The sequence below is a fragment of the Protomyctophum bolini genome (genome assembly GCF_963924005.1).
Source record: "Protomyctophum bolini genome assembly, chromosome: 22".
NCBI classification, from domain to species: Eukaryota; Metazoa; Chordata; class Actinopteri; order Myctophiformes; family Myctophidae; genus Protomyctophum; species Protomyctophum bolini.
Window position 1 is genome coordinate 23,587,847 of NC_137883.1, and position 25,868 is coordinate 23,613,714.

General features: G+C 43.2%; 2 protein-coding genes across 4 annotated transcripts; both read left to right on the forward strand.

The window, feature by feature from the left end:
* The first annotated feature begins 12,554 nt into the window (after positions 1-12,554).
* On the forward strand, positions 12,555-22,325 carry tor1 (torsin family 1). 3 transcript variants are annotated; one of them, XM_080755779.1, is made up of 5 exons: positions 12,555-13,096; positions 16,620-16,885; positions 17,378-17,553; positions 18,472-18,599; positions 19,536-22,325. In XM_080755779.1, exons 1-5 carry the CDS (start codon positions 12,871-12,873, stop codon positions 19,778-19,780), a joined length of 1,041 nt encoding a protein of 346 aa, XP_080611905.1. In that variant the 5' UTR covers positions 12,555-12,870; the 3' UTR covers positions 19,781-22,325. The 3 variants fall into 3 exon arrangements, with proteins under 3 accessions (XP_080611905.1, XP_080611906.1, XP_080611907.1); XM_080755780.1 differs by lacking the exon at positions 12,555-13,096 and adding an exon at positions 13,812-14,154; XM_080755781.1 differs by lacking the exon at positions 12,555-13,096 and adding an exon at positions 14,850-15,124.
* A 1,535-nt stretch (positions 22,326-23,860) lies between these two features.
* Positions 23,861-24,829, forward strand: LOC308310033 (protein SGT1 homolog; the record flags this gene model as incomplete). The annotated part of the gene is made up of 1 exon (XM_080756067.1): positions 23,861-24,829. The coding sequence occupies one exon, from the start codon at positions 23,861-23,863 to the stop codon at positions 24,827-24,829; it is 969 nt and encodes a 322-aa protein (XP_080612193.1).
* Positions 24,830-25,868: the final 1,039 nt, after the last annotated feature.

Below are 25,868 nucleotides of genomic sequence, written 5' to 3' on the forward strand. Positions count from 1 at the left end.
ATTCCCAGGATCAAAACATAAATACTAAATTGTATATGTTACATTTTATTCCAAGGGAATGCACGATAACAATTGGAATTTTTTCGTTTGGTATTTAGCACAATGACATTTCAAAGGAGCGTTACTCGTCTTATATAGCCGTGCGGCTGTATAGTCTCCAGTTCAAGCAGACTAATAGCGTCAGCATAGGCTATAGTATGAGGACATTGTTGATGTAAAGGTTTAACAGGTCACATTAGTAGGGGAATAAGAGGTGGGGAGGCAGGAAGAGCCATTTAGCCACCGACTCAATCTCCAGAAGCAGATTTTCCGGCCGACGGGTGCTTCCCTGTGTTAACGCTACAATAATACATGACTCACACAGGAGGCTGATAGACGAGGAGATGGACTGGGCCGACTGGGCTGACCCTCAAATTCCATTAAAATGCATTTTAAAATCTGACCACTGAAGTGGTCATGGTGGGCAGAAAAGTGCAGGCCCTGATCCAGAAAAGGTTCGTCCAGAACTGGTCTATAGATTGCACATGTGAACATGCAGCTCGACTGAGACGCTTGTTTCTTTTTTAAACGGTCCCAAGTTAAACAAACGCCAGTGTTTTCGTGACCACCCTCAGCCTGGATTGAGTTGCGTTCAGGGATACCAAACAAAGTGAACATGATGGTGGAACAGATTTGTCTCCGTGCTCAGCGTCCCGCCACCTGCTACTGCATCTGTAGCGTTTCAGAGCATGTCGTGTAACTTTAAAAACACATGTCGACAGCAAAGAGCTTGTCTGAGGATGTCGGTGACAAATCATATTCTGTTGCATGAACATATCAGGCTAAAGACTTCCCACCCGTGTGCGTGCGTGCGTGTGTGTTGCCATTTTGACCTGAGATCAGATTCTAAAAATGTCTTCTACATCCTGACAGTTTTCGTTCTTCGATTTTTCAAAAATAGCAGACCTACAAGCTCGTAGCACGCCACTCTGTGGCGCGCTATATGAGCTTGTAGATCTGCTATTTTTTCTCTACTCCGGCCACTCTCACATTGCATTCCACCTCACTTTAATACTAGCAGTAACTCACCTATCTCCACTCCCTAATCAGCCCTGGAGTTGCCTGACCATGCACACACAACACCTGCCCACTTCACTAATCAGTTTGCAGCAATGCATGAGGAGTGAGCAGGCTGCTTCTTATCACCTGGTGGGGGGTTCCCCTCCATCAGACGCCCGGGCTGACCAGGGGGAAGCCACATTATAGAGACCAAGATTACCGCATGTTTTTTGTGAGGGTACCCCCTACCCTACGTTGGAACCATTGAGCTAAATATGATCCGGAGAGGGCACAGAAAATCCCCACCCGCTCTTTTCAATGAAACTAGCTCACCTGAAGCTTATGTCCCCAGGCGCCCCGAAGTATCTCTGTCCCTCTGGGCTTTGGTGACACCAGAGGCCCATAAACATGTACTCTAGAGACTCTATCGTCTAGACAGAGTTCCTTTATGCATCTTCGTCACAGACCAGCCTTCCTCCTGGTCCTTAGGGCATGGTTGGAACCCAGGCTGCTACCATAGTAACCATGATGACCTCATCTAAATCCCGTCCAATCGCCTGTGATGCCACCAACTTGGGACGGTTGGGACATAATATAAACATGTCGGTGGGTTTACTAACCCAGAGTATTAGAGTTGGACCGTTGCCGTGGCTTGCTTGTATTCTGAGTTATGGCCATTTTTAACTTCATTAGCGTTTACATTTACATCGATGCTATGGCGTTGGTGGGTTTGGTGACATTGGTGACCTACCTGTGGTCCGTGTGGTCCAGGTCCAAGTGTGCAGAGTTTTCACACTCTCAGAAGAGTGCACTTAGAGAGGAGCCAGAAAGTGGTGCTCCACAGAGTGCACGTCTCTGCCAGCCTGGGTTGCCTAGCCTGGGCGGTCGGCGCGGCCGGTGTAAGTCATAGGTTGCAGCCTTCAGGTGCAGAGGAAGCTGCGAGGGGAAGTAGCGTTTATGACATACGGTGTAACTTTGTTTGTGGTGCCCCCAGATGTGCTCTATAGAGGCCTCTCAATAAACAATTATACAATTAGGGCTTTATTGGTGGTTGCGTTAATGATTTATGGCATTTTTTTTTTAAATAAATAGGCCCCTATCATCAATTTTGGAAGCCATTTACAGGCAAACTAAATGGAATATCAAAACCCTGTTTTTGTAATTTTCTTTGGTACGAAGAAATAGGTCCCTCCCGGAATGTGAGCTTTGGACAAAGGATATGTAGGAGTATAAAGTGTGTTATGAAGAAAATGCAAAATGGTGAAAAATGCAGTTATAGGTGGAGACGACCATGGCCTACTGTACATGGTAGTTGCATCACAATCCAAGGAATCCAGGGAAACTTTCATTTGTATTTGATGACCTACGTTTCAGGAGTTATTGGCCACCTTTGGCGTGGAATGTCTTGGCCTACGGGCAGAATGCGCATAAATGGATACAGAATAGAAAAATCACACCCGTGTGAAGTGAGGGGCGCTCTTATCACGGCCGAGCTACAACGATTGTGTGTGTGTGTGTGTGTGTGTGTGTGCATGCGTAAAACACGCACACACGAGCCCCGCATACGCTCACTTTAAAATAGGACTGGATCTATAAGTGCGTTAACTGCGTTTGTGTTTGTGCGTAAATGCGCAAGCGCACGCTAAAAGGCCTGGTGTAGCTCGGCCGTCATACATACATCACATTCCGTGCTCAACCAATCAAATCCTCACAAATGTAATTCCGGCCAATCACAATTTGCGTCCTCACATTTCCATCATCAATTTTCTTCCCTTACTTTTAGCTTCAAAGTTTGTTCACACAAATCTGGAAAGCTGAGCATAGGAGCCCCTCAAAAATCACACTTGTGTAAAGTGAGGGTTGCTCTTATCATCATATCATCATTCATCACATTCCGTGCTTAAACGGACAGACACACACACACACACACACACACACAAACACACACACACACACACACACACACACACACACACACACACACACACACACACACACTTGTACACACACTTGTTTCCATTGTTACAAATCAAACGCACAACAGACGATACAAACAACCATACAAAAACACAATATAGATACTAATATAGGACAGTATAAGGACAGTACACATAGCGAATACACGTACAAATAGGAACAGCAACTGAAAGAGGGAGCCATCTGTAGCCACGGAGAAAGGTTTATCTAAGTCCAAATAATATTTAAGTGCATGATTTCATTATCTCAAGTCTTTATGGGCCCTGACCTCTCCGTCCACTGAATCTGAACATTTCATATGATTATTGGAAATATTCTACATTTGAAAACGGCAACGCACTGACTGAAATTCGTAGTTTTGAATAAATACTCTAATTACAATTAACCATTAGCATGTCAACCTCACTGACCTATAGGGCTGATGAAACCATCCAAATTGCTAAAGCCGGCCCACATCAGCTTCTGCACATCGCTGTGGGCTCCGCCCATTTTTCCCAGCGCCATCTTCCCCCGGTCTTGAGAGCTCTCTCCTGTGAGTCGTCGTCATCCCAGCGAACGCTCGCCTCCTGAGAGAGAGAGAGAGAGAGAGAGAGAGAGAGAGAGAGAGAGAGAGAGGGGGAGGAAGACTGCAGGATGTGGGACATGAAGTCATTTCCTGCATTGGGTCTCGATATAGACGCACGTATGAATTATGAGGGGGATGTTTACCCGACGCCGGTGGCTCTGCCATCAGCTGACACAATGGGGACACAGGCTAGCTCAGAGAGCGTTTGATGCATGAGAATACAAACTTTGTATTGTATTTTTTAAACGTCTCATGAATGCAGGATCTGCCACTTGTGTCGTATATTAAAGCTGTATATGAATGCAGGCTCTCTCTCACTTCTATATTCTTATACGAATGCAGGATCCCTTACTTAATTTTCTCGCGCCTCCGGTTCGCTCAAGTCTAACATGACAAACCCTCAACTCGGCATCCCGTCATGCATCCAACAAACCCAACATGCATTGCACTGCATTGGACGCGCGTGTCTCGTGATCGGGCGTGGCCAATCGTTTAGGCTGCATCCGCGGTGATTGAACAGAACTGATGTGATGTTATGCTTCGATGTGGTTGTTAACAACGTTAACGCTTCTGACGAGAAATTAGGTTTCGGTCCATCGATGTCGACACCTCTGTGTGCCACAGAGGAATGTGGGCGTGGAATTCACTCAAATGAAAGTTGAATTGCAGGATCACATGGCACTCTTACGTATTAAACGGTTTATGAATGTAGGACTATAGGATGACTAATCTTTATTGTATTAAGCACACTAACTATCAAATCAAATCAAACCAAACTTTATTTATAGAGCACGTTTAAAACAACCAAGATTGACCAAAGTGCTATTCAGATCAGAAGCAAAACAAACAAGCAAAGAAACCCAATATACAAGCAAGAAACACAATATGAGAACTGACATGATCACAGCATCACTATAACAATATAGTTTTAAAAACTAGAGGACGGCAAATTCACCAACTATTAAAGAACTACAATGGTGAACGAGATATAGTTATCGTTATAGTTGAGTGCTGAGTGTGAATGGCGCTTAAAACTGCAGGCGTCTGCCCGGGTGGCTAGTGTAGCAGGCAGCGGTCCGGGCACCTATAGACTGCTAAGCCAGCCTGACGGCACGTTGCGGGTTCAACTCCCACTCCCGACGACCTTTGCCACGTGTCACCGCCCCATCTCTCTCCCCATTTCCTGTCACCATACTGTAGTGTACAGCACTGTACAGTACTATCCAATAAAGGCAGAAAAAGCCCCAAAAAAGATCTCTAAAAAAGAAACTGCTTGTTGTAGATGGGCTGTTTTGGGCGCGACGGAGCGTGAATGGAGCAGAGTGGAAGAAGGGCCATCCGGTACAGTCATAGACTGTAGGGTACAGTAGACAGGCTTACAGGAACAGGTGTTACAGCTTATGTGTGTCCAATGGACGTTTCCTTCCTCACTATGAGCTATATGTCTTCTTACTCCGTTTGATGCTCTCTGTGCTTGTTCTTCTCCAGGGCCACGCTGTTGGGAAGCTTTCCTTCTTTTCCATTCAGCGCTTAATACAGTAAAAACATGGGGCGTACGCGAGCATGCGTGTGTGTGTGTGTGTGTGTGTGTGTGTGTGTGTGTGTGTGTGTGTGTGTGTGTGCACACGCTCGCACGCACGCATGCACGCACGCACGCACGCACGCACGCGCCTTTGGTCAAGCAGACATGCTCATTAGTTGCTCTGCATCAGAACACAGAGAGACAGATGGCCTGTTAGAAAACATTCTTGAAATGTGGATAGAAAGAGCTTGTTTCAAACATAACTGAAGGACATACCCTGGCCGGTATTCCATAACTGAAGGACATACCCTGGCCGGTATTCTATAAATCAAAGACATACCCTGGCCGGTATTCCATATAACTGAAGGACATACCCCTGGCCGGTATTCCATAACTGAAAGACATACCCGGGCCGGTTTTCCCATAACTGAAGGACATATACCCTGGCCGGTATTCCATAACTGAAGGACATACCCTGGCCGGTATTCCATAACTGAAGGACATACCCTGGCTGGTATTCCATAACTGAAGGACATACCCTGGCCGGTATTCCATAACTGAAGGACATACCCGGGCCGGTTTTCCCATAACTGAAGGACATACCCTGGCCGGTATTCCATAACTGAAGGACATACCCTGGCCGGTATTCCCACCATGCTCCACGTCTCGTCAAATAGAGACAGACATTGTGAAGGGAAACAGACTCTCTTCTACATAATCTCTTCTGTAATCTTATCTACCTACAGAATTCTTGTGTGGGTAAATTCGCCAGCGAATGAGAAGCACACACACACACACACACACACACACACACACACACACACACACACACACACACACACACACACACACACACACACACACACACAGGAAAGTAACTAATTACATTTTTACAATTTTAAATGCTTTTACTTTTACTCCCCTACAAGTTATTAGTGAGTGACTTTGTAGATTTTCATTATTATTACAAAACATACATTAACCACTTCAGCCCTATTTGAACTTTTGCTATTTGAAAATAGCCGATCTACAAGTTCTGCTATATTTTCAAAAGATGCTTACACCTTGTAAAACATTGTGCATAATGAGTACTTTTGCTACTATACGTATATGTTTATGCCAATTCGATGCTCTAATAAATTCACCAGATCTCATCGATCTAGCCTGGAGAGCTTTACTTTTGTCCTATTCTACTAGTTTCATTCATACCAGGACTACAAAGGGGTTGGTTTAATCAACGCTAAAGTTAGATGAGGTGAAGAGAGGGGGGCACTTGGGCGAGTGCCGTCTTTGTAGTGCTAATAGATTCTGTTTATACTGCGATTAGCAAATGACCTTCTCCCCGTCCCCTTTAGACCTCCACATATGCCCTCTCTCCTTTCTCCTGGACATGAAAGAATTAAATTAGTGGGGAAACTGATGCAAAGTGACATAGATGTATTATTTTCCCCTTCCAAGAAAACAATAACTAAATAAAACTATAGACTTTGCTAAATAACGTGACAGAGCCAGTGTTTTCATATAGTTATATGCACAGTCGGATCATCAAGTCTGAGGACCACATTCGGTTTTATGTAAATTTAAGCGCTTAAGTATAAACATAATATTCCTCTTCAGCCAAAATCATCAGATGGTTTTCCAATGTCTACAGCGAATAATGTTTTCTCTCTACATTATTCTTCTCCTTTGGGTGCCTGTTAAGATTTACTCTTTACTCGAGGTCAGACTACACACACAAACTCCCAGTGTTCATTTATCCATTTGAGTTCTCCGATGAGTGTACAAAATAGAACTAGATTTGGCTGCATTTGTACACTCAAAATGCGTTAACCCATTAAGACCTGAGGCCGATTCTACAAATGTCTTCTAAATCCGAACAGTTTTCAGAAAAATCATATAATATATCATATATATTCAAAGATTTGCACACATTTTCATGATTTTTCTAAAATAGCATGGAAGTTGCTCAGTGGCGTTTTGAAGCACCCGGAAGGACCGTCTATTTCTGCCTTTTTGGGCGCATTTCCGGATTGGACCACCAAATTTTGGTGGTCTTCCGGCTCTGGGGTGAATGCTCTCAAGAGAGGCCAAGCTTCCACGTTGGTGGAAGCTTTCGTGTACATCACAGAACAGATGTTCGGGTCTGACAAGTCCTGGACAAGATGCGCTGCGATTGGCCAGTAGTCACTTGAGTGGCAGCGTGGCGTAGTATGTCTTCTGCGCACTTCCGCCCCAGAGTGTAAAATGTTCCGCCCTCCCGTCAACACACATGGCTCCAACGAACTGCAGCGGCCAATGAGGCATCTTTTTTTTATATCTGATCCGAACCAGTTAGGGGTTCAGTGTCTTGCTCTAGAAGTCTAGATCTAGGACACTCTTTTCTTTAAAGTTATTTCTGCCTTCATTTGATAGTGTACATGAATAGAATGACAGGAAATGGGGAGTGGCACGCAGCAAAGGTCGGGATTCGAAGCGGCGACACGCTGTCAGGCTGGACTATAAACCTAGGTTGTCGCCGGACGTGTTGCTCAAGGGCACTTTGACGTGTAGCCAGGAGGAGCCGGGGTTCGAACCCCTAACCTTCAGATTTCAAGATACCTGTATATCTGTTGGCAACTAAATTATCTCCCGCTCCCCCCACTTCTGAACATCCTCATTTCTCATAATGTTCTTTCGCTGCTAATGTTCCTTTTAGGATTAGAGTGTGGATCAATTTGCCAGTACTATTTAACCTTATTTCTATGTTTTTATGGTATCTGACTTCTTGTTCTTTTTATTTCATTAAACTCCAGTATTATGTTGTGTATATTATATTGCTGTTGTCGCACAGCCGCAGCGGTGGCCGAACGGTTTGTGGAGCGGTCTTGATATCGGTCGCTAGTTCGTATCCCCGGACCGGCACGTTAAAATTACCACCGCTGATTCTGAAGTGCCCTTGGACAAGGCATTGAACCTCTAACATGAAATGTTCTATGAGCAGGGCCTGGCTGTAAACAAGTTCTTGAGCTTAGTCCAGTTACCCTGGGTAAACATAGTACCTTTCCTTTCCTTTCCTCATCAATATGCCATGGATGGATGGTGAATAAATAATTTCGCTTTGTATGTAAAAAGATGCACATGCAAATGCAAATGCTTTTATATGAACACTTTTTCAGAGAAAAGAGGAAATCTCCCTTTATAAAACAAATACAATTCTCACTCACGGAAAAATTAATTCAACTCTACGAGGCGCTTTCCCATCTCATCAAGAGCTAATGACCTTTTTTTCTGACTGGCCATTTTAACTATTCAAAAATGTTTTGCTAAATAGTAAAAAAAAAAAAAAGGCAAAGAAGTTTAGGGAATAAGGGATTTAGCGGTGACGAAAATGGAGCCCAGAGTGTGTGTTGGGATGTAACCTCTCAGCTTTCAGCCTGTCCACGGAGCTGCTTCTTTTTACAGCTTTTGCACTATCAAAGGAAACTCAAATCCCTCTTTGCCCCTGACTTATCTCTGCCTGTAAGGGCCTGGGCTTCATCAGGGGCCACGGCCTCATTACCCCCACACACACACACCCTCCCTCAGCAAACGCACGCACACACGTGTGCGTGCACAGGTTTGTATTACTATACTCACTAGGATGGTGATTTTGTGAATTACATTTTTGGAATTTCGCACCATTTTCAACCCAAAGTCTAAAGCTGAAAATAGCTACAAGCTCACAACAACTATTTTCGGCGCACGGCACTAAAGCACAACTAAGTATAAATCAGGCAAAACTCTAATTCCAACACCCTGAACCTAATCTCTAAATGTCTAATCCTTAAACCTAACTCTTTTTGTAATCTTAACTCTAAATATTATTTTTTTTAACCATTAAACAACAATTTCTCTTGTGAGGATCAGGAAATGGTCCTCACAATGTCAATTTCTCATGCTTGTGAAGACATTTTGAAGTCAGAACTGATTCAAGCACGCTCGCACGCACACACACACACGCACACACGCGCGCGCGCGCACACACACACACACACACACACACACACACACACACACACACACACACACACACACACACCCCTGTGCCCTTTCCCCACCCCCATGGGCCACAGCAAAGACCCTAAGGAAGGGCCCTGATCCTGAAACATAATGAACACCATTTGACCCCTCAGCGTGTCAGGAAAGCCACACCACCCCTGAAAGTGAGGGAGAAAAAATAATAATACAGAAACAGCAGAACATACAGATCCTTTGTTTGTGTATTCTCCTCTGGAGGCAGCTTATAGATGGCAGATTTATGCCCATCTTCCTGAGGCGTAACTTCAGACCAAAGATTTGCGCCGAAACGAAACCCTTTAATGCTTAATTTATGCTTCGTCCTACGACGGTGCTGTGCGCAGAAAACAGCAGATGTACAAGCTCACAACACGGCGCGGATATGGAGAATAAATTCAGCTAAATGGTTTCATCTCGGTTGTGAATCTCTGGTCTGACTCCGAGCTATAAGCTTGAGTCGATCAGCATAGCTGAATGATCTAAAAACGTACATCACCTGACTGAAGCTAATTTATATACTGTACATCTGTCATAGAAGAACACGTTAAAAAATCCCCAATTTGTTGTTTTTTTCTTCTTTTACAGCACAAGTTTATTACTTCTAGTATGCAAAAGGTATGAGCTATAGCTCTATCTTGTGTTTAAACTCACCTGACTTAAATTACTACTCTTTTATTATTACACATTCTTCTGAGATTAATACTCAATGGTCAATGCAGTGGTTCCCAAACTTTTTTCCTTCTTATATCTCACAAAGGTTGAGACCACACATACGCACGCACGCACTTGTGTTTTTCAGACATGTTAACCACTTGATATGACAAATAGCACAAATATATGATGGTCATAATGTGTCAAATAATGTGGCCAAAATATAGGGATGCCAGGTTGAAAAAGATTATTTTCAATACTGTGCTTCACAATGATGTTACATATATCATATGTCATATCGCTGATGTCGGGCGGCAGGGCAGGGCATTCCACACCTGAATAGCAGTACTGCGGAAGGTGAATTTACCCATATTTTTTGGGTAAAAAAGATCTGGGTGGCACCAGATCATTGTTTATGCTACCTCTAGTTTTGTGGCTGTGGGTGTCGCTCACTTTTTTTAAGTAATCAGTCAAGTTACTCAAGTAAGTGGGCACTGAGGGCATGGAGGGCATAGCTGCATGTTAATGACAACGCACCGCTACACTATATTCATCAGAATGGTGGGGTTTAAACCCCTGTTCGATAGACCTCGCCATTTCGACTAGACTTTGTCGGAGTGGCGGGTGTTCGGAATGGGGGTGTTTCGAAGTGGTGCAGGGGTTTCAAAGAATTTTGAATGTCAGACCCATTTTCAATTGTTTGACTCTGTCTTCTACCCGGAGCCAGCCAATGATATCCAGATGCCATAGGTGGGTCATTGGTCCCAGGCCTAGAATAAGTCAAATTAGTTTGTTTTGGGAGGTTTGGAGCTGCTTCTTCTGTGCCATTGAGATGCAGCCTATACTTCTCCTCCACTTCTCTCCTACTTCTCCTCCACTACATCTCAGAGGCACATTTATTGTAAATTGTAAAATATTTTCTAGATTTAGATTATTATTACACAATACATTAAGCAATTATACCAGATTTTATTATTAATATTTTCTAAAAGGATAACACAAAAAAGCCAAAAAGGGCTTGTTTCCATTAGTCCTATTTACGTTTGGTATATTTTATATACTATTTGGAATACTTTTGCCTACAATACAGGACTTTTACTTGTAGCAGCTACGTCTTCTACTTTGTAGTATTGCTATTGTTAGGCTACTTAAAAGTAAAACAAAATCTGAATAGGCTATACTTCCAAATTCTTAGACCACTGGTTCAAGCCTGTTCTTGGTTGGACCATCTCCATTCCCCAACACAGCGGCAGCCTGCGTGTGTAACTGTGTATGCTAGAGTGAAACAGAGCCTGGCTCGGGACTCGCGAGGCTATGCGTTATGTTAAAACCTGACATGAGAAGAAGCTACAAAGAGCAAGTGAAACATAAAATGCATGGGGAAACATTTGGTTTCCATAAACTCGTCTATCTCAAAATAGAAGTGCTTAATCAGAAGAGATGACATCAAAGTAAAAGATGAATGCCAGGGGGTTCATGGATGGGGCAAATATTATTGATACGGAGAGAAACGAGAGCATGACCTCATATTTAAATATAACTATAAACCATTTGACCCTTTCTGTCTAAAATGCATAAACAGGACATGAGTGCAAGAGGTCATTGTATTGGATTAGAAGTTTCAAAGCAGAGAATTCCCTTTCCCTGTTCCAAATATCCTTTTTAATGTCCACTTCAATGGGCCATACCATTGTCAACATGCCTACTTTGCTGAAAACATCAGTAGGCCTTCAACTGTGTTTATGTAGATTTCTCCACACTCACTCACAAGGTTTATTTTTTGAAAGCACAATCAAAGATAGAATCAAAACTTGAAAACAGGCCTGACAATCCATCAGAGACCACAAGGAAGGTAAACTCACTTTTCACATAGAAAACCTTTGTACATATTTTATATTTGTTGATTATATTGTATTTTATTGGTACTATTTATATGCGATGTTGATTAATTGAATACAAAGGACCACAATGGAAACAAATCCCCATGAACTTTTTTTGTCTTAAATCATTTTAGCCCAAATATCTGACTGTACCTTGTGCTGTTTACAGATAATACGTATTCAATCAATCGATTAATCAATCAATCATTGCATATATTATTTTAGAACCCCCTCCCCCACCCGAGACAAAGCAACTTGTAGATTGGCTATTTTGACATGTCACTGCATGTCCCCTGATCCTGACAACCACATGTCTCTCTACTGCCCTCAACAGGTGTTTGGACTATACTGCATTTTAATAGAGAAACTCAAAAGGCAAAACAATTAACAGCTGTTTAGAAATGTTCTATTGAGGTTGCCAACCTATTTCCAAATACTATTAAAAGTACATTCCTGTAATCCTGTTATTACTGTGAAATCATATTAAGCAACTTTGGGCTTGTTTTTCCTGTAAAGTCGCTTGTTGGTAGTTGCAACTTGCGGGTTGTTTTTTCGTCTTGGGCTTGCTTCCAAATGTTGTTTGAATCAATGGCTTCCAAACATCATGTCAAAGAAGAACCCCAAATTAATAGGCCCTACATTTGTCAGCAGGATCCCAATCAATGCAATCATTGAAACATTTTAACAACACACTGTCAATTAAGACACATATTGTATGGGGACAGTCTGACCTGGCACAACCTCAACGCCCAGGCCATACTTTCATCATCAATAAAACATGTGACTGTTTATCACTGTGATAAAGCGACGGGCAATAAATTATTAAATGTCAGCCAGGTAGGTTGACATGTGTTCAACTTTGGACGATGGATGGATGGCGTCATCGTGGCTTGCATACAAAACTCGGATAAGGGCGGATACGGAAACTGTGATTGCATGTGTGTGTGCGTGCAAACCACCGGATACAGTAGGGTGGGCTCTAGACCCGGATCATTCACAACGTTTTTGATTTTCCCCACAACGAGAGAGGCGTGCCGTGCTCTGCAGACAAGACTAGTCACAGTTTCGATCCGCTTCCTGGATCGTTGCGTCGCTGCTGATTGTGTTTTCGATTTAAACATAACGATTGAAGGTTTTATTTTAAGGGAGATTTGAAGAAGACGGTGGACGACGACTCCGAGTCTTCGGTCGATGGTGAAGAAATGCAGCCTCACATATTATTAAAGCAGCAGCCAGCAGCTGCTTCACTGATGTTAACGCTGCTGTTACTGGCCAACAACATCAACACGACCGCGGCGTTCCTGGAGCCCGTCAGCATTAGCCTGGGCATCGCCGGGAGCGTGGCAGCCTTCGGCTACCTGGCCAACCACATCTTTCATCTGAATAGGGAAGGCTGCAAAGCGGACTGGATCTCCTTTAACAGATCGGGTAAAGTAACCGTAGTAACGGTTCATGATCATAATATTAACGGCACTTTATTGTAGTTGTTTTAGTTCTCTCGTTTGGTTTGTTGAACACACCCCCCTTTACAGGGTTGCCATGTCCGCGTAATGAAGTAGCTTGTAAATTATTATTGGTAGTTGTGGGGTTCTGTTTTTTTTGGAGCTTGTTTCAATGCTTGTTTCTAATGCTTTCTAATGCTTTAGTCACTAAAGTCACTAAAAATAAAGTTTAGTGTAGTAGGCTACTACTAGTAGTGTAGATGTAGTTGCTTAATATTTGGGGAGTTTTGGCTTGTTTCCTAATGTTTTTAACCCATGCAGTTCCCAAACATTTTCATGTCAAGGTCCTTGACATGGACCCCCAAATTAATAGAATGTGTCCACGGACCCACATCTGCTTGTATCAGGGACCCCCTACCAGATTTGTGTTGTTTGAAATCTTTCAAAAAACATATTAAAAATATTTAACTTTTTTTCCTCCAAGGGTTTTTTGTTGTTGAAAATAGCAGATCTACAATTGCAGATATGTAGATAGATAATATAACACATCTATCTACAAATAATAAAGTACAGAATACAAAATTAATAACATTAATGAATTGGAAATGGTTTTCAAATACATTTTCAAAGTGCTAATACAGGTATATAGTTAGTCGCTTCTTTTGTGCTTCTCTGGCAACACAATAACCCAGGCAGCGTTCCGTTGATTTCAAAACGGCTTCCTTCCTGGTTCGCTCGCCGTTCTGTTCGTGTTGTTTGTTTTATTTTTTGGACCAAGCTGACACGCAGTCAGTGGGGAGTTTTGCAACAGTTTTAGTGAGTTATATCATTGTGAAATGAAGCCTCCACTGGTGGTGGTGTTGTTGTTGCTGGTCAACATGACCCTGCATCAGCAGCATGCCGCGGCGGCGTTGGAGCCCATCAGCACCAGCATAGCGCTGGGCATGGCAGCCTACCTCACCAGCTTCTTGGCCACCAACCCCAACATATTCAATTACTTCAGCGAGTGTTGCAAACCCGAGTGGATCTCCATGAACAGATCAGGTAATGTCTGATGACGGTCAGTCAGTCATCATAATATTACATATAACGGTTGGACAAATTCAACACATTTGTTTGGTTGAAAACAACCCCAGGCCAGATCATACAGGTTTAACGGTTATTATTATTAGTGGTAGTAGTATGTATTTTGATAGATTGAATATTATCAGTTTGTAAATGAGTACAGATGTACGATTTTACAATTATTGCTAAAAGCATACTAACACAAAAAGCTATATAGGGCTTGTTTCCAAATGTGTGGTCATGAATCTAACTAACTATTGCGTGTGCCTGCGTGACGCACATGACTGTAGTGTACCAAAGGTAACCAAATGGACCCTCAATTTAGGACTACAAATAATGAACACTATGTACGTTTTGGTTCTTATGTTGACGATACGCTGCTGGTTGCGTTCTTGAACGTTACACTCTCAAAATCGTGAACAAAACTTTATTCGAACGGCATTTTGCACCCGATGTGGTGTATAATGAATTAATTATTAATAGTGTTGTGTTATGCAGTTACAAGTCGTTGTACTTGTACGACCCACGTGGATGCCATTTCACAGTGTTTCCCCTCAAACATTGAATAATATCTCCAAACATTTTAGTCTTTAATCTAACCTTATGTATAACTGTGAAATGTCGCGTTTTTATGACGTTGAGGGGATGTACCAGGATGTACGCGCTCCGCTCTTTCTTGCTGGCAAGGATCTGTTCCCCACCATAACTAACACGGATTAAGCTTTGCATTGTAATATTTAATTTCAATCGTCGTCGTAATATTTGACCATGAACACAGCAACGTATAAAGTGTTTTTGATCTCCATCACGATCACGAGTGTGAGTGTAGTGAACGCCATGGAGCCGTTCACAGCGGCAGCGGCTGCACTGACCGCCCTGGCAGGACGCACCATCTTCAGCTATTTACATGAAAGTTGTGATAAAAGATGGATAGCTTTGAATGCAACGGGTGAGGATATGTGTCTGTGTGTGTTTGTGCGCGCGCACAGTGTGGTGGTGAGAAGGAGTTAAAAGTTAACTAGCAAGAAGAAACTGACTTCTTCCCAAAGTGTTTATTTGCCTGTAGGCCCATTTCACTTGACTGTAACACTACACCTGCCAAATCCCAAGTGTTAAATCTGGGATTTATTTTATGTTTTAACTGATCTGGATGTTGGTAAAGTAACTAGTACATCTGTATGGTAGAGTATTATGTTTATGCACTAATAAGTAGTAGATCTGCAGTGGATTGAATGTGGTCTCCCCCAGTCTTCCATTGAGAAATGTGGATCATGTTGTGTTGTAGCCGCAATTTGCAACACTAATACCCTCATTGACCGATCTGCTTGTAAAACAATGTTAAACTCACCAACATTTCAGCTGCATGGGCAAGCTTGAATTATCCTCTTTCAATCTGCAAAGCGTTTGTCTCATAAAAATCCACCGTAGACATGTTACACCTGCACAGAATTTCTTGTGGGTAGGTTTGATCTCCCATGCAGGATACCTGGGTTCAAATCCTGGATAGGACATTAGACTTACTGATTTAAGCTAACCTAGAGTGTACACAGACAGGGTTACAAATAGATACATGACTGTGCACTTAGATCTGGGTTAGGATCCCTTTAGGACTTTAACGATTCCCTCTTAAAGGTCCGTAGTGTCCACAAAAAAACTTTCAGATTTGTGATGGTTCTTTAAATGAAAGTTTGAGAACCAGCGGTATAGAGCGTCGCTGTCCCGCCCCCTACCAGGGCCCAGGAAGTGATTCTCCGTTCATTTTTCTCATAGACATTTCAAAAACGTATTTATTTAAAGACCTTTTAAGCCTTGTACAAAGCCAACTCTTGTCGTAACAAATCATGACAACAAACACAATTCTTCGGGCCGAAAAAAAGAGTTGGCTTTGTTCGCTTTATAAGGTCTTTAAATAAATACGTTTTGAAATGTCTATGGGAAAAATGCATTGGGAATTATTTCCTGGGCCTGGCGTCGTCATGAAAGGGGGCAGACTGCGACATTATTGTATAGCAACCATAAAGTTCACACCAGCTCTGATTAAAACCGGTTCCGGCAGTGGTTCCAAATGTGATGGGACCGATTCCGGTTCCTCTATGTTGGAATCGATTAATCCGGTTTCGGATCCCAACACTAATTTTGATTCTCCTAATTGGGGCCTGCCTGTGGGCAGACCCGGTAACCGAATGGTTGGGCCGAGGGCATACAACCTATCACGTGTTTGACGGCAAGTCTTCGGTAACGACTCTCAGGCTGGTCGAAGTGGACCATTGTTACTCAAAATATGAAAAGAAAAATGGGGCCTGTGTTCCTTGACAAAGCATTAGTACCGGTATCTGATCAGCGAGGCTTGAAATGGCATATCTAATTGGAGGTGTGCACTGCATAAGTGCATATATTACCACACAAACACAATTTCTAATCATGGTATACTTTGCATTCATTAGGTCTGGAGGCTGACCTGGAGCGCAAGCTGTTTGGGCAGCATATAGCGACGCGCATCATCGTGAAAGCTGTGTCTGGATTCATGAACAACAACAACCCCAAGAAGCCCCTGGTCCTCTCTCTCCACGGCTGGACTGGGACAGGGAAGAACTTTGTCAGCCAACTCATAGCGGATAACATCTACAAAGAGGGCATGGACAGCAAGTTTGTCCATATCTTCACGGCTGAACTTCACTTCCCACATGCAAATCAAATTGACAGCTACAAGGTAAGCTGACATCTAGCTCTAGAATCTCTCCTGTTTGTTAAAATGTTACTACTCTGGCACAACATTTGTGTTATTCTAACTCGGGGGGGGGGGGGGGGGGGGGTTCAGACTTTCTGTGCCAAAGGAATCTCAAGGCACGTCTGTATTCATAGTAGCAATATCCGATTTACAAGCTCGGACGTAAACTTGTAGAACGGCTATTTCCAATTTTTAAGAATTTGTGCAAATAATTAATAAAAAACAGAATTAATATATACATATCTTCACCTATGACAACATGATCAGGGATGTGCACTCGAAATTAAAGTACTGATATTCTAAATGGATATATTTTTATATAGTTTATATTGCAATAATAATGTAACGTTTGTCACAAAAATCAGAAAAGGCACACCTCAGCTTGTCTCACGGCACACCGTTTTGGAACAAAGGTTCTAACTACACAGAATAGTTTTTTTTATCGTTCTGTATTTGTCTGTTTTTTATCCCCAGTCTCAGTTACAGCAGTGGATCAGAGGCAACGTCACAGACTGTCCGAAGTCCATGTTCATCTTTGATGAGATGGACAAGATGCATCCTGGCCTCATTGACAGCATCAAGCCCTTCCTGGACTACTATGATAAGCTGGATGGAGTCTCCTATCGGAAAGCTATATTTATCTTCCTCAGGTGAAGACACAACTCAATCAGTTTCGATCAGTGGTGTAGTCCAGGGGTTCTCAACGTTTTTGGATGGGGACCCCCGGAAATGTTTTTACCATGTCTCGTTCTTGGAGAGATGGAAATGCAAATTAAATTGGAATGAAAGTAATAGCTAGCTTTTTATGCCAATTTTGTGTTCTGCAGAAACCCATGACAATACAATATGTAAATATTATAAGAAAGGCGTTACAACAATGATACCAGCGATTTGACTACCTGTGTGAGCTAGCCATGTGGGTTTTTCTTAGTTTAACTAAAGGTCCCTTTATTTGTCACATCTAGACCCAAAATGGTCTTCCAATGGTCTTTGAAATGCCTCATTTTGGTATTAACCACATGAACTCTAGCATCCCTATTCTGGCGATGTCATAATAGGCGAACATTCTACAAAAATACCATAACAGATTTGGTGTTGAGGGGAAAACATGGTGGGGACCAAGCATAGACCCTTGTGGGACTGCAGTCAACCAAGTATACACGATCTAAGTGGTTAAGAGAGTGGGAAAGTCTTCCTCAGCTTTAATTCCAGGATATGGATTTGTTTTCTCATCCTGTCATAATACATGTACTAGTACCAATCTTTCAAGTCTGGCCCGGTTACCATCACCATTTACCAAGACATTGTCTTTGTAATTATGCAAACAATCCAGAAGAAATATAATGTTTCAGAAGTCATTGCACAGTATCCATCATTCCTCCTTTATCCACTGTGTACTGTGTAACATTATGTTACATTATGTTTATTCTAATTCAGCCCAGAGTAGTCCAATAGCAAAATCGTGAAATAATAATCGTGCTCTTATTAATTAGTTACTTGAATGTGTGAGTGCTGCAGGTCTTGATACAAAGTTAATGTATTTTTTTAAATTATTTTGTTTTCAATAGTAATGCTGGAGGGGACAGCATCATACAGACAACTCTGGATTTCTGGAGAGCAGGACGAGACCGAGAGGAGATTGAACTGAAAGACCTGGAAACGACTCTCTCTCTGGCTGTGTTCAACAACAAGCAAAGTGAGTACACTATGCTTTCATACCGTGCTAAAATGTGTGTACAATAGGTACATTCTCATTAAAACTGGATTTTATTATCCACTTGAACCCTAGCATCGCTATTCTCTGGGCATGTAATAATTGACAAACTATTTTTGGCAGAGATAGCGGGGAAAAAGGGAGGTAAGGGGACCTGGGCTGGCTGGGGCACCGCTGACCTAGCCCTAGTGTTTAGGCCAGGGGTGGGCAACTTGGCAATGGCCAATATATTTCCACACTCACTCCAGAGTAACCTGACTCTGCCAGATGGGGGCGGTATTGGGTAAAACAAATTTGTGTAGCAAGCTTCTTGGATCTGGCTGGTCAGGTTAACTCCAGAGTGCCACAGTGCATATTATGTAGCATAAATTGTAATGTAATTGTTTTTGCTATTTTTGAATTGGAAACCTGAAAAGTAACCTTTTTTTATTGAATTTCAAATGCATTTAGTTATACTTATGTTAACTTTATGAACTGTTAACATAACTACTTTGGAGTTTGGACACAAAAAGACAATAATATTTCCCTGTCATTTAATACTAGTCATGAAGTAATTGAAGCAGGTTTGGAATTGTAACAGCTGAAATCAATATTATATCAGTATTCTGATATTGACATCCAGGCTGCATTAAGTGAAGGTGACCCTGGGTTAGTCTCTAATGCAGTATGATGTCTTGGCCTGTCACCTATGCTGCGTGTAACTCCCCGGTCTCTTCTCCGTTTCCTATCACTCTTCCACGGTACTATTCAACAAGTCCCCAAAAGAACGTAAAAAAAGAAGAAGCAATGGACCAACTATAGACCCCCTGGGGCACACTGGTTGATGAATTACAGACGGTGGTTAAATAAAATATTATTCCTGACAGCTTTTTTCTCAATGTTCCTTTTTGTGTTTTATTTGTCAACCTCATGGTGTAGGTGGGCTATGGCATACCAACTTGATAGACAAGAACCTGGTGGATTTCTTCGTACCGTTTCTCCCTCTGGAGTACAAACATGTTATCCTCTGTACTATGGCTGAGATGGCTGCCAAGGGACTGATTCCAGACCAAGACGTGGCCGACAAGGTGGCCAGAGATCTTGTCTACTTCCCTAAATCGGAGAGAGTCTTCTCCGTCAAAGGCTGCAAGACGATAGAGAGCAAGCTAGACTATTATCTATAACTTTCGGCATCTGGCGGATGCTACTCTCGTATTACAGACTATGTTGCACTTTCTTTAAAAGAAAAGGAGGAGATGAAGTCAAACTGACTGAACTCTGAAGAGTCTCTTTAGAGACTTCTCTCTACTCCTCGACGGTGTGGATGACATCCAGGCTTTCTCCGATGTCGGTTCTCCCTTACACTGAATGAGCAAGCTGCTGAAACACTTACGGTGGTAATTGGATAAAAAAGTTAATATCTATGTGAAGGCTGTCCTTTGTAACCGATTAAGGTGCTTTCCCTGCGTCCGTTGGGTTACAAAAATGGTCTTTAATTGTATAGAACCTTTTTAAAGTTAGAGTTGCTACTTGCTAAACAACTGAAAAAAAGGGGGAAAAAAGTGGCGGAACGTGTTTTAGATGGTCAAATTGAACGATTTCAGTATTATCTTTATGATAATCTTGAAGACATTTTCCTATTTTTTCAGGAACTGCTGCAGTTCAGAAATGGGTTTGGGTGTCCTGCCATTGAGAATATGGGAATGTGACTACTGTGCATTTGTGGTGCACTATTTGTGTATTTTTATGTCTGGAAATGGCTTTTGTAAACTATATTTTTGTCAGATGTTTTTAATGTGCAATATTTCACTTTGACAAAACCTTTCAACATTTTTGCATTACTCCCCTCACAAGGTTTCTGAGCAATGTCCTGATATAAATGCTTCGGGCCAGTAGGATTACAGAAGAAAAGTCAGAAGATTCTCAAATTTTGTGGGATATCATTAATAGATTATCAAATACTTTACAACTCTGAAGCGTGGAAATTCAGCCAAGTGCCAAACTCTTATTCAGGGCAGTTAGTCTATTGGAGACCAATTTAACCCTTTAAGATCTTAGGCCGATTCTACAAATGCCTTCTTTTTCAGTACCTGTAGTTCTCACACTTTCAAGGTTTTTCAAAAAATGTTAAGAAAATTGCAAATCTACAAGCTCGCTGCGAGCATCATCGCAGCGAGCTCATCTGTTATGACACGGATGCTTTCCCGGTTTAAAGCAGGTTTATGAAATTAAATTATTAGGACTGTGGAGTTTGCATATGGCAGATTGTAACTGCTTTAACTTTAGGAAACTGTGATTCACATAGAGTAGCATGATGCATCCTATTTAGCATTCTTGTTGTATACAAAATTCCTATGTTGCCAATCAAATTCTATAATGGATTTATATCTTAAATTCACTAAGAATCATATTGTTTAAAATCTTACTTTTGCAAAACGACCGATCAATGTCAATGGTGGGTCTTTAAGGTCCACCTTGCACCCAAAATTGTAATGAAGTTGAGGACAAAAAGATATTTTTGACTGTCGTTACAGTCACACTTTCTCCTCCAGCTGATGTCAATCACCTTGTTAAGACTGTCAAATCCTTATTCACACTGTACCAGGGAAGAGAGGGGTGTGACTGGAGGTTGTTAGTTTGGCTTTTGTTTAGAATTTATTTAGTTCTTTATGCATTTAAAACCACAAAAAAAAAACCTGTATTGGGTAATTAGTCATTTTATTGTAGTCCAGCAAGAACTGACATTCTGTATGATTATAACACGTTCAACATATCAAAACACTTATGTCCAACTTAATTAAAATAGGATCTGTGTATAAAATCGGCAAATTTGCCCTTTTGACTTGACTGTTAACTGACTTAACTCGTGGGGGTCTGTATGCCAGAATGTAAATGTCACCCAAAGTGAAATATTGCTTACATCCACAAGCGTGTTGTCAACAGTCCGTAATGAACACCAGCATTTTAACATTTTATTCTTTAATCGTCTTAATTGGTTTAATGAAACTGTTCCTAAACAAATTATCAGAAGCATTTGCATTACATTGTTTTGTTGTGCTGAAATGTCTTCCAAAGTGAGGTTTACATTTCTGCAGAGACAGTCTATGAAACGGGTTTTGGTTTTGGAACAAACTTAATTCACATTATGCTACAGTCATTGTTATATCAGTGACGGGATGCGTTCTCAGTTAAAGACGAGACCAATTAGAATATCATCGTCGCTGTCGGGTGGAAACCTTTTGTCCAAATCTGTTACTTTTTTATTCAAATAGTGATTGTGAAAATAGATCATCTATGAGCTCACAATGTGATTCGTTGGGCATTGTAGATCGGCTATTTCCACTACCTTTGTGCGGATATGATGAAGTAGGACATTCATTTGCGAAAAGCACACAAAAAGAAACGTGCAGGTTTCTGCCCTGATGGCAACGACATTATGTTCAGTGTGCCTTGCCGTAGCTACAGTTACTGATCAGTGATCACATACTGCACCACATGATACAAATCTGACTTTCCTCTATTTTGTGGGTGACACTTGATGGTAAGCTGAAGACAGACACCTTTTACAAAAAACAATTCATATACTGTGTTTTCTTTGCCATACTACTTTTTTTTCCTCTTGGTGGAAGATGAATGTAGAGAAATTATTGTAAAGAAATGCCAAGCCAAGAAAGTAAGTCTTTCACTTGTCACTTACACAAAACCCACACAATAAATGCTTTGAATCTTCTCAATGACATTGTTGTTTTCGCACAGACATTTATTTTACTCATCACTTTAGACAAGCAAGACATTGCAAATCTGTGTTTTATGTGACCCCTAGCCATTAACGATAATTATATTCCAAATTCCCGTCACTAATATGCGCAGCACGGTTTCTCGTCAGGTCCGGGTCCAGATTTGTATATCAGAATTAAATGAACACATTTTACATTGTATATTGGGGTCCCAGCGCCTAGGCAGAGTATATAGACAGAGTTGCGACATTGAAGGGGCATAAAAAAACAGCCCAGTCACGTGGTTCATGTACTCGAGCCCATAGACTCCAATGCATTCTGTAAACTTCCGGTGTCCCTATTCGCCAATAGAAGTCTATGTGGAGGAGCAGTCATTGGACTGGCCCCATGAAGTGAACACAGTCGCCGTAACTGTCTTACTCGATGACTCTGGGGGTGCCCAGTGCCCACATAAGGACGTGTGGCTCTGGGGGTGCCCACATAAGGACGTGTGGCTCTGGGGGTGCCCACATAAGGACGTGGCTCTGGGGGGTGCCCACATAAGGACGTGGCTCTGGGGGGTGCCCACATAAGGACGTGTGGCTCTGGGGGTGCCCAGTGCCCACATAAGGACGTGTGGCTCTGGGGGTGCCCACATAAGGACGTGTGGCTCTGGGGGTGCCCACATAAGGACGTGTGGCTCTGGGGGTGCCCACATAAGGACGTGGCTCTGGGGGTGCCCACATAAGGACGTGTGGCTCTGGGGGTGCCCACATAAGGACGTGTGGCTCTGGGGGTGCCCACATAAGGACGTGTGGCTCTGGGGGTGCCCACATAAGGACGTGTGGCTCTGGGGGTGCCCACATAAGGACGTGTGGCTCTGGGGGTGCCCACATAAGGACGTGTGGCTCTGGGGGGTGCCCACATAAGGACGTGTGGCTCTGGGGGGTGCCCACATAAGGACGTGTGGCTCTGGGGGTGCCCACATAAGGACGTGGCTCTGGGGGTGCCCACATAAGGACGTGGCTCTGGGGGTGCCCACATAAGGACGTGTGGCTCTGGGGGGTGCCCACATAAGGACGTGTGGCTCTGGGGGGTGCCCACATAAGGACGTGTGGCTCTGGGGGTGCCCACATAAGGACGTGTGGCTCTGGGGGTGCCCACATAAGGACGTGTGGCTCTGGGGGTGCCCACATAAGGACGTGGCTCTGGGGGTGCCCACATAAGGACGTGGCTCTGGGGGTGCCCACATAAGGACGTGTGGCTCTGGGGGGTGCCCACGCCCACATAAGGACGTGTGCGCAAATCGACATTGCTAGACAAGGGTCAGAGTTGTGTGTGACGTCAGGCCTGAGCCATTGAAAGAGAGAGTTGTGACACGTGATTCATGTAGCTCTCCGTAAGCCCCAACTTGCTCTGCATCCAGCCTTGTTTGAACGGTGGCCGCACTGTGTTTTGACGGTCCGTTTCTGTGACGCGGTTTTAACGTCTCACTGTGGGTGGTCTCGTCTAGAACAACGGTCCTGTTCCCTGAAACAGAATAGATACATGGCCAGCGAACAAAGTTTCCCCGACGCTTTCATCGACGAGGACCCTCAGAAGGCCCTGGAGGAGCTCGACAAGGCCTTGCATGGAGACTCCGGCAGCGCTGTGTGGCTCTGCCAGCGAGCCTACGCCCACATACTGCTGAAGAACTACAGCTGTGCCGTTGGCGATGCCCAGAAGGCCCTCCAGCTGAACCCTAGCCTTCCTGCTGCCTTCATACGGAGGGGACTAGCCGAGTACCACCTGACCCGCTACCAGTCGGCGCACACATCCTTTACCCAGGGGCGCCAGCTGGACGCGTCCAACGACTCCTTTGAGGTTTGGATGAAACGATGCGAGGAGATGATGGGGAAGCAGCAGAGCCAGAACAGCGAGGTCAGCGGGACATCACGTGTGAAATACGACTGGTACCAGACAGAGTCCCAAGTCATTGTAACGTTCATGGTGAGGAATGTACCCAAGGACGGGGTCCGCGTCGACTTCTCGGAGAGAGCGCTGTCCACTACGGTGCAGCTGCCATCGGGCGACAGTTACAGCCTCGACCTGCAACTCCTCCACCAGATCACACCTCAACGGAGCACCTTTAGAATCCTCCCCACGAAAGTGGAGCTCAAGATGAGGAAGACGGAAGTGGCCAGGTGGGAGACGCTGGAAGGAGCGGCGGGACGGGAGGAGTCCGCCAGACGCTGCGCTCCCGACCAGTATCCATTGTCGTCCCACAGCGCCAAGGACTGGGACAGGTTGGTGGGGGAGATCCGTGAGGAGGAGAAGCAGGAGACGCTGGAGGGAGACACAGCACTCAACAAGCTCTTTCAGCAGATCTACGCGGACGGCTCTGACGAGGTCAAGCGTGCCATGAACAAGTCCTTTACGGAGTCGCATGGTACGGTCCTGAGCACCAACTGGAAGGACATAGGCCAGAGAATGGTGGAAGTGAGCCCTCCTGATGACGTTGAGTTCAAGAAGTACTGAAACGACTCTGTTTCCAACTCTCATACACACCATGGCACAAAGGGCATGGCTAGAGGGGTCTGTTATTGGCATGCCAGACTTTCAAATATGTAATATTATCTATAGCAGTGGTCCCCAAAAGGTGTGTCAACGGCTCAACGCACTTTGGTGAATAAGAGTGTGCCTTCAGATTTTAACTTGCCCATCTTTGTCTGCGGAAAAAGTTTACAAAATCTGCATCCTACAGTAGCTAGCCATTGTATGTCAAAGTAGCATATCTTTATATCACCCATATAGAGCGTCGCAGTCCCGCTCCCTTTCATGACGACGCCAGGCCCAGGAAATAATTCCCAATGCAATTTCCCCATAGACATTTCAAAAAGTATTTATTTAAAGACGGTTACGCCGCGGACAAAGCCAACTCGAGTTGTGACAACTGACAACAAACAATATTTTGGACCAAACAAATAATTACAAAGAAGAAAAACAACAAAAAAAGTGTTGTAACCATGCCAGCCATTTTTTCTTCTTTCTAATTATTTGTTCGGCCCAATGTTTTTTGTTTGTTATGATTTGTCACGACAAGAGGTGGCTTTGTACGAGGCTTAAAAGGTCTTTAAATAAATACTTTTTGAAATGTCTATGAGGAAAATGAACGGAGAATCATTTCCTGGGCCCTGGTAGGGGGCGGGACTGCGACGCTCTATTTGTTTAAACAATAACAACCACTTAACAACATAAGTACATTAACAAACTTTAAATTATAAAAGATGTCAGTTTAATATTGTCAGTTCAAATTAATATCAAACCTCAGGTTTTGAGGGCCTCCTATATCCAGCTTTTGGTGTCTGTCCACAAACTTTGTCCTGCACAAACATTAAATTCCCATTGACAATGAATGGAAAGTTTTACGTAATACCGTCTGAGCAAATAGACATAGTGTCTATTTTATGTCATGTCACGTGAGTGATTTTTTTCTTTTTCTTATGGTGTGGCTCTGCAAGAGATCTATAATAAGGTCTGTGTAAGTGTGCATGTGTGCGACTGTGTGTGTAACGTG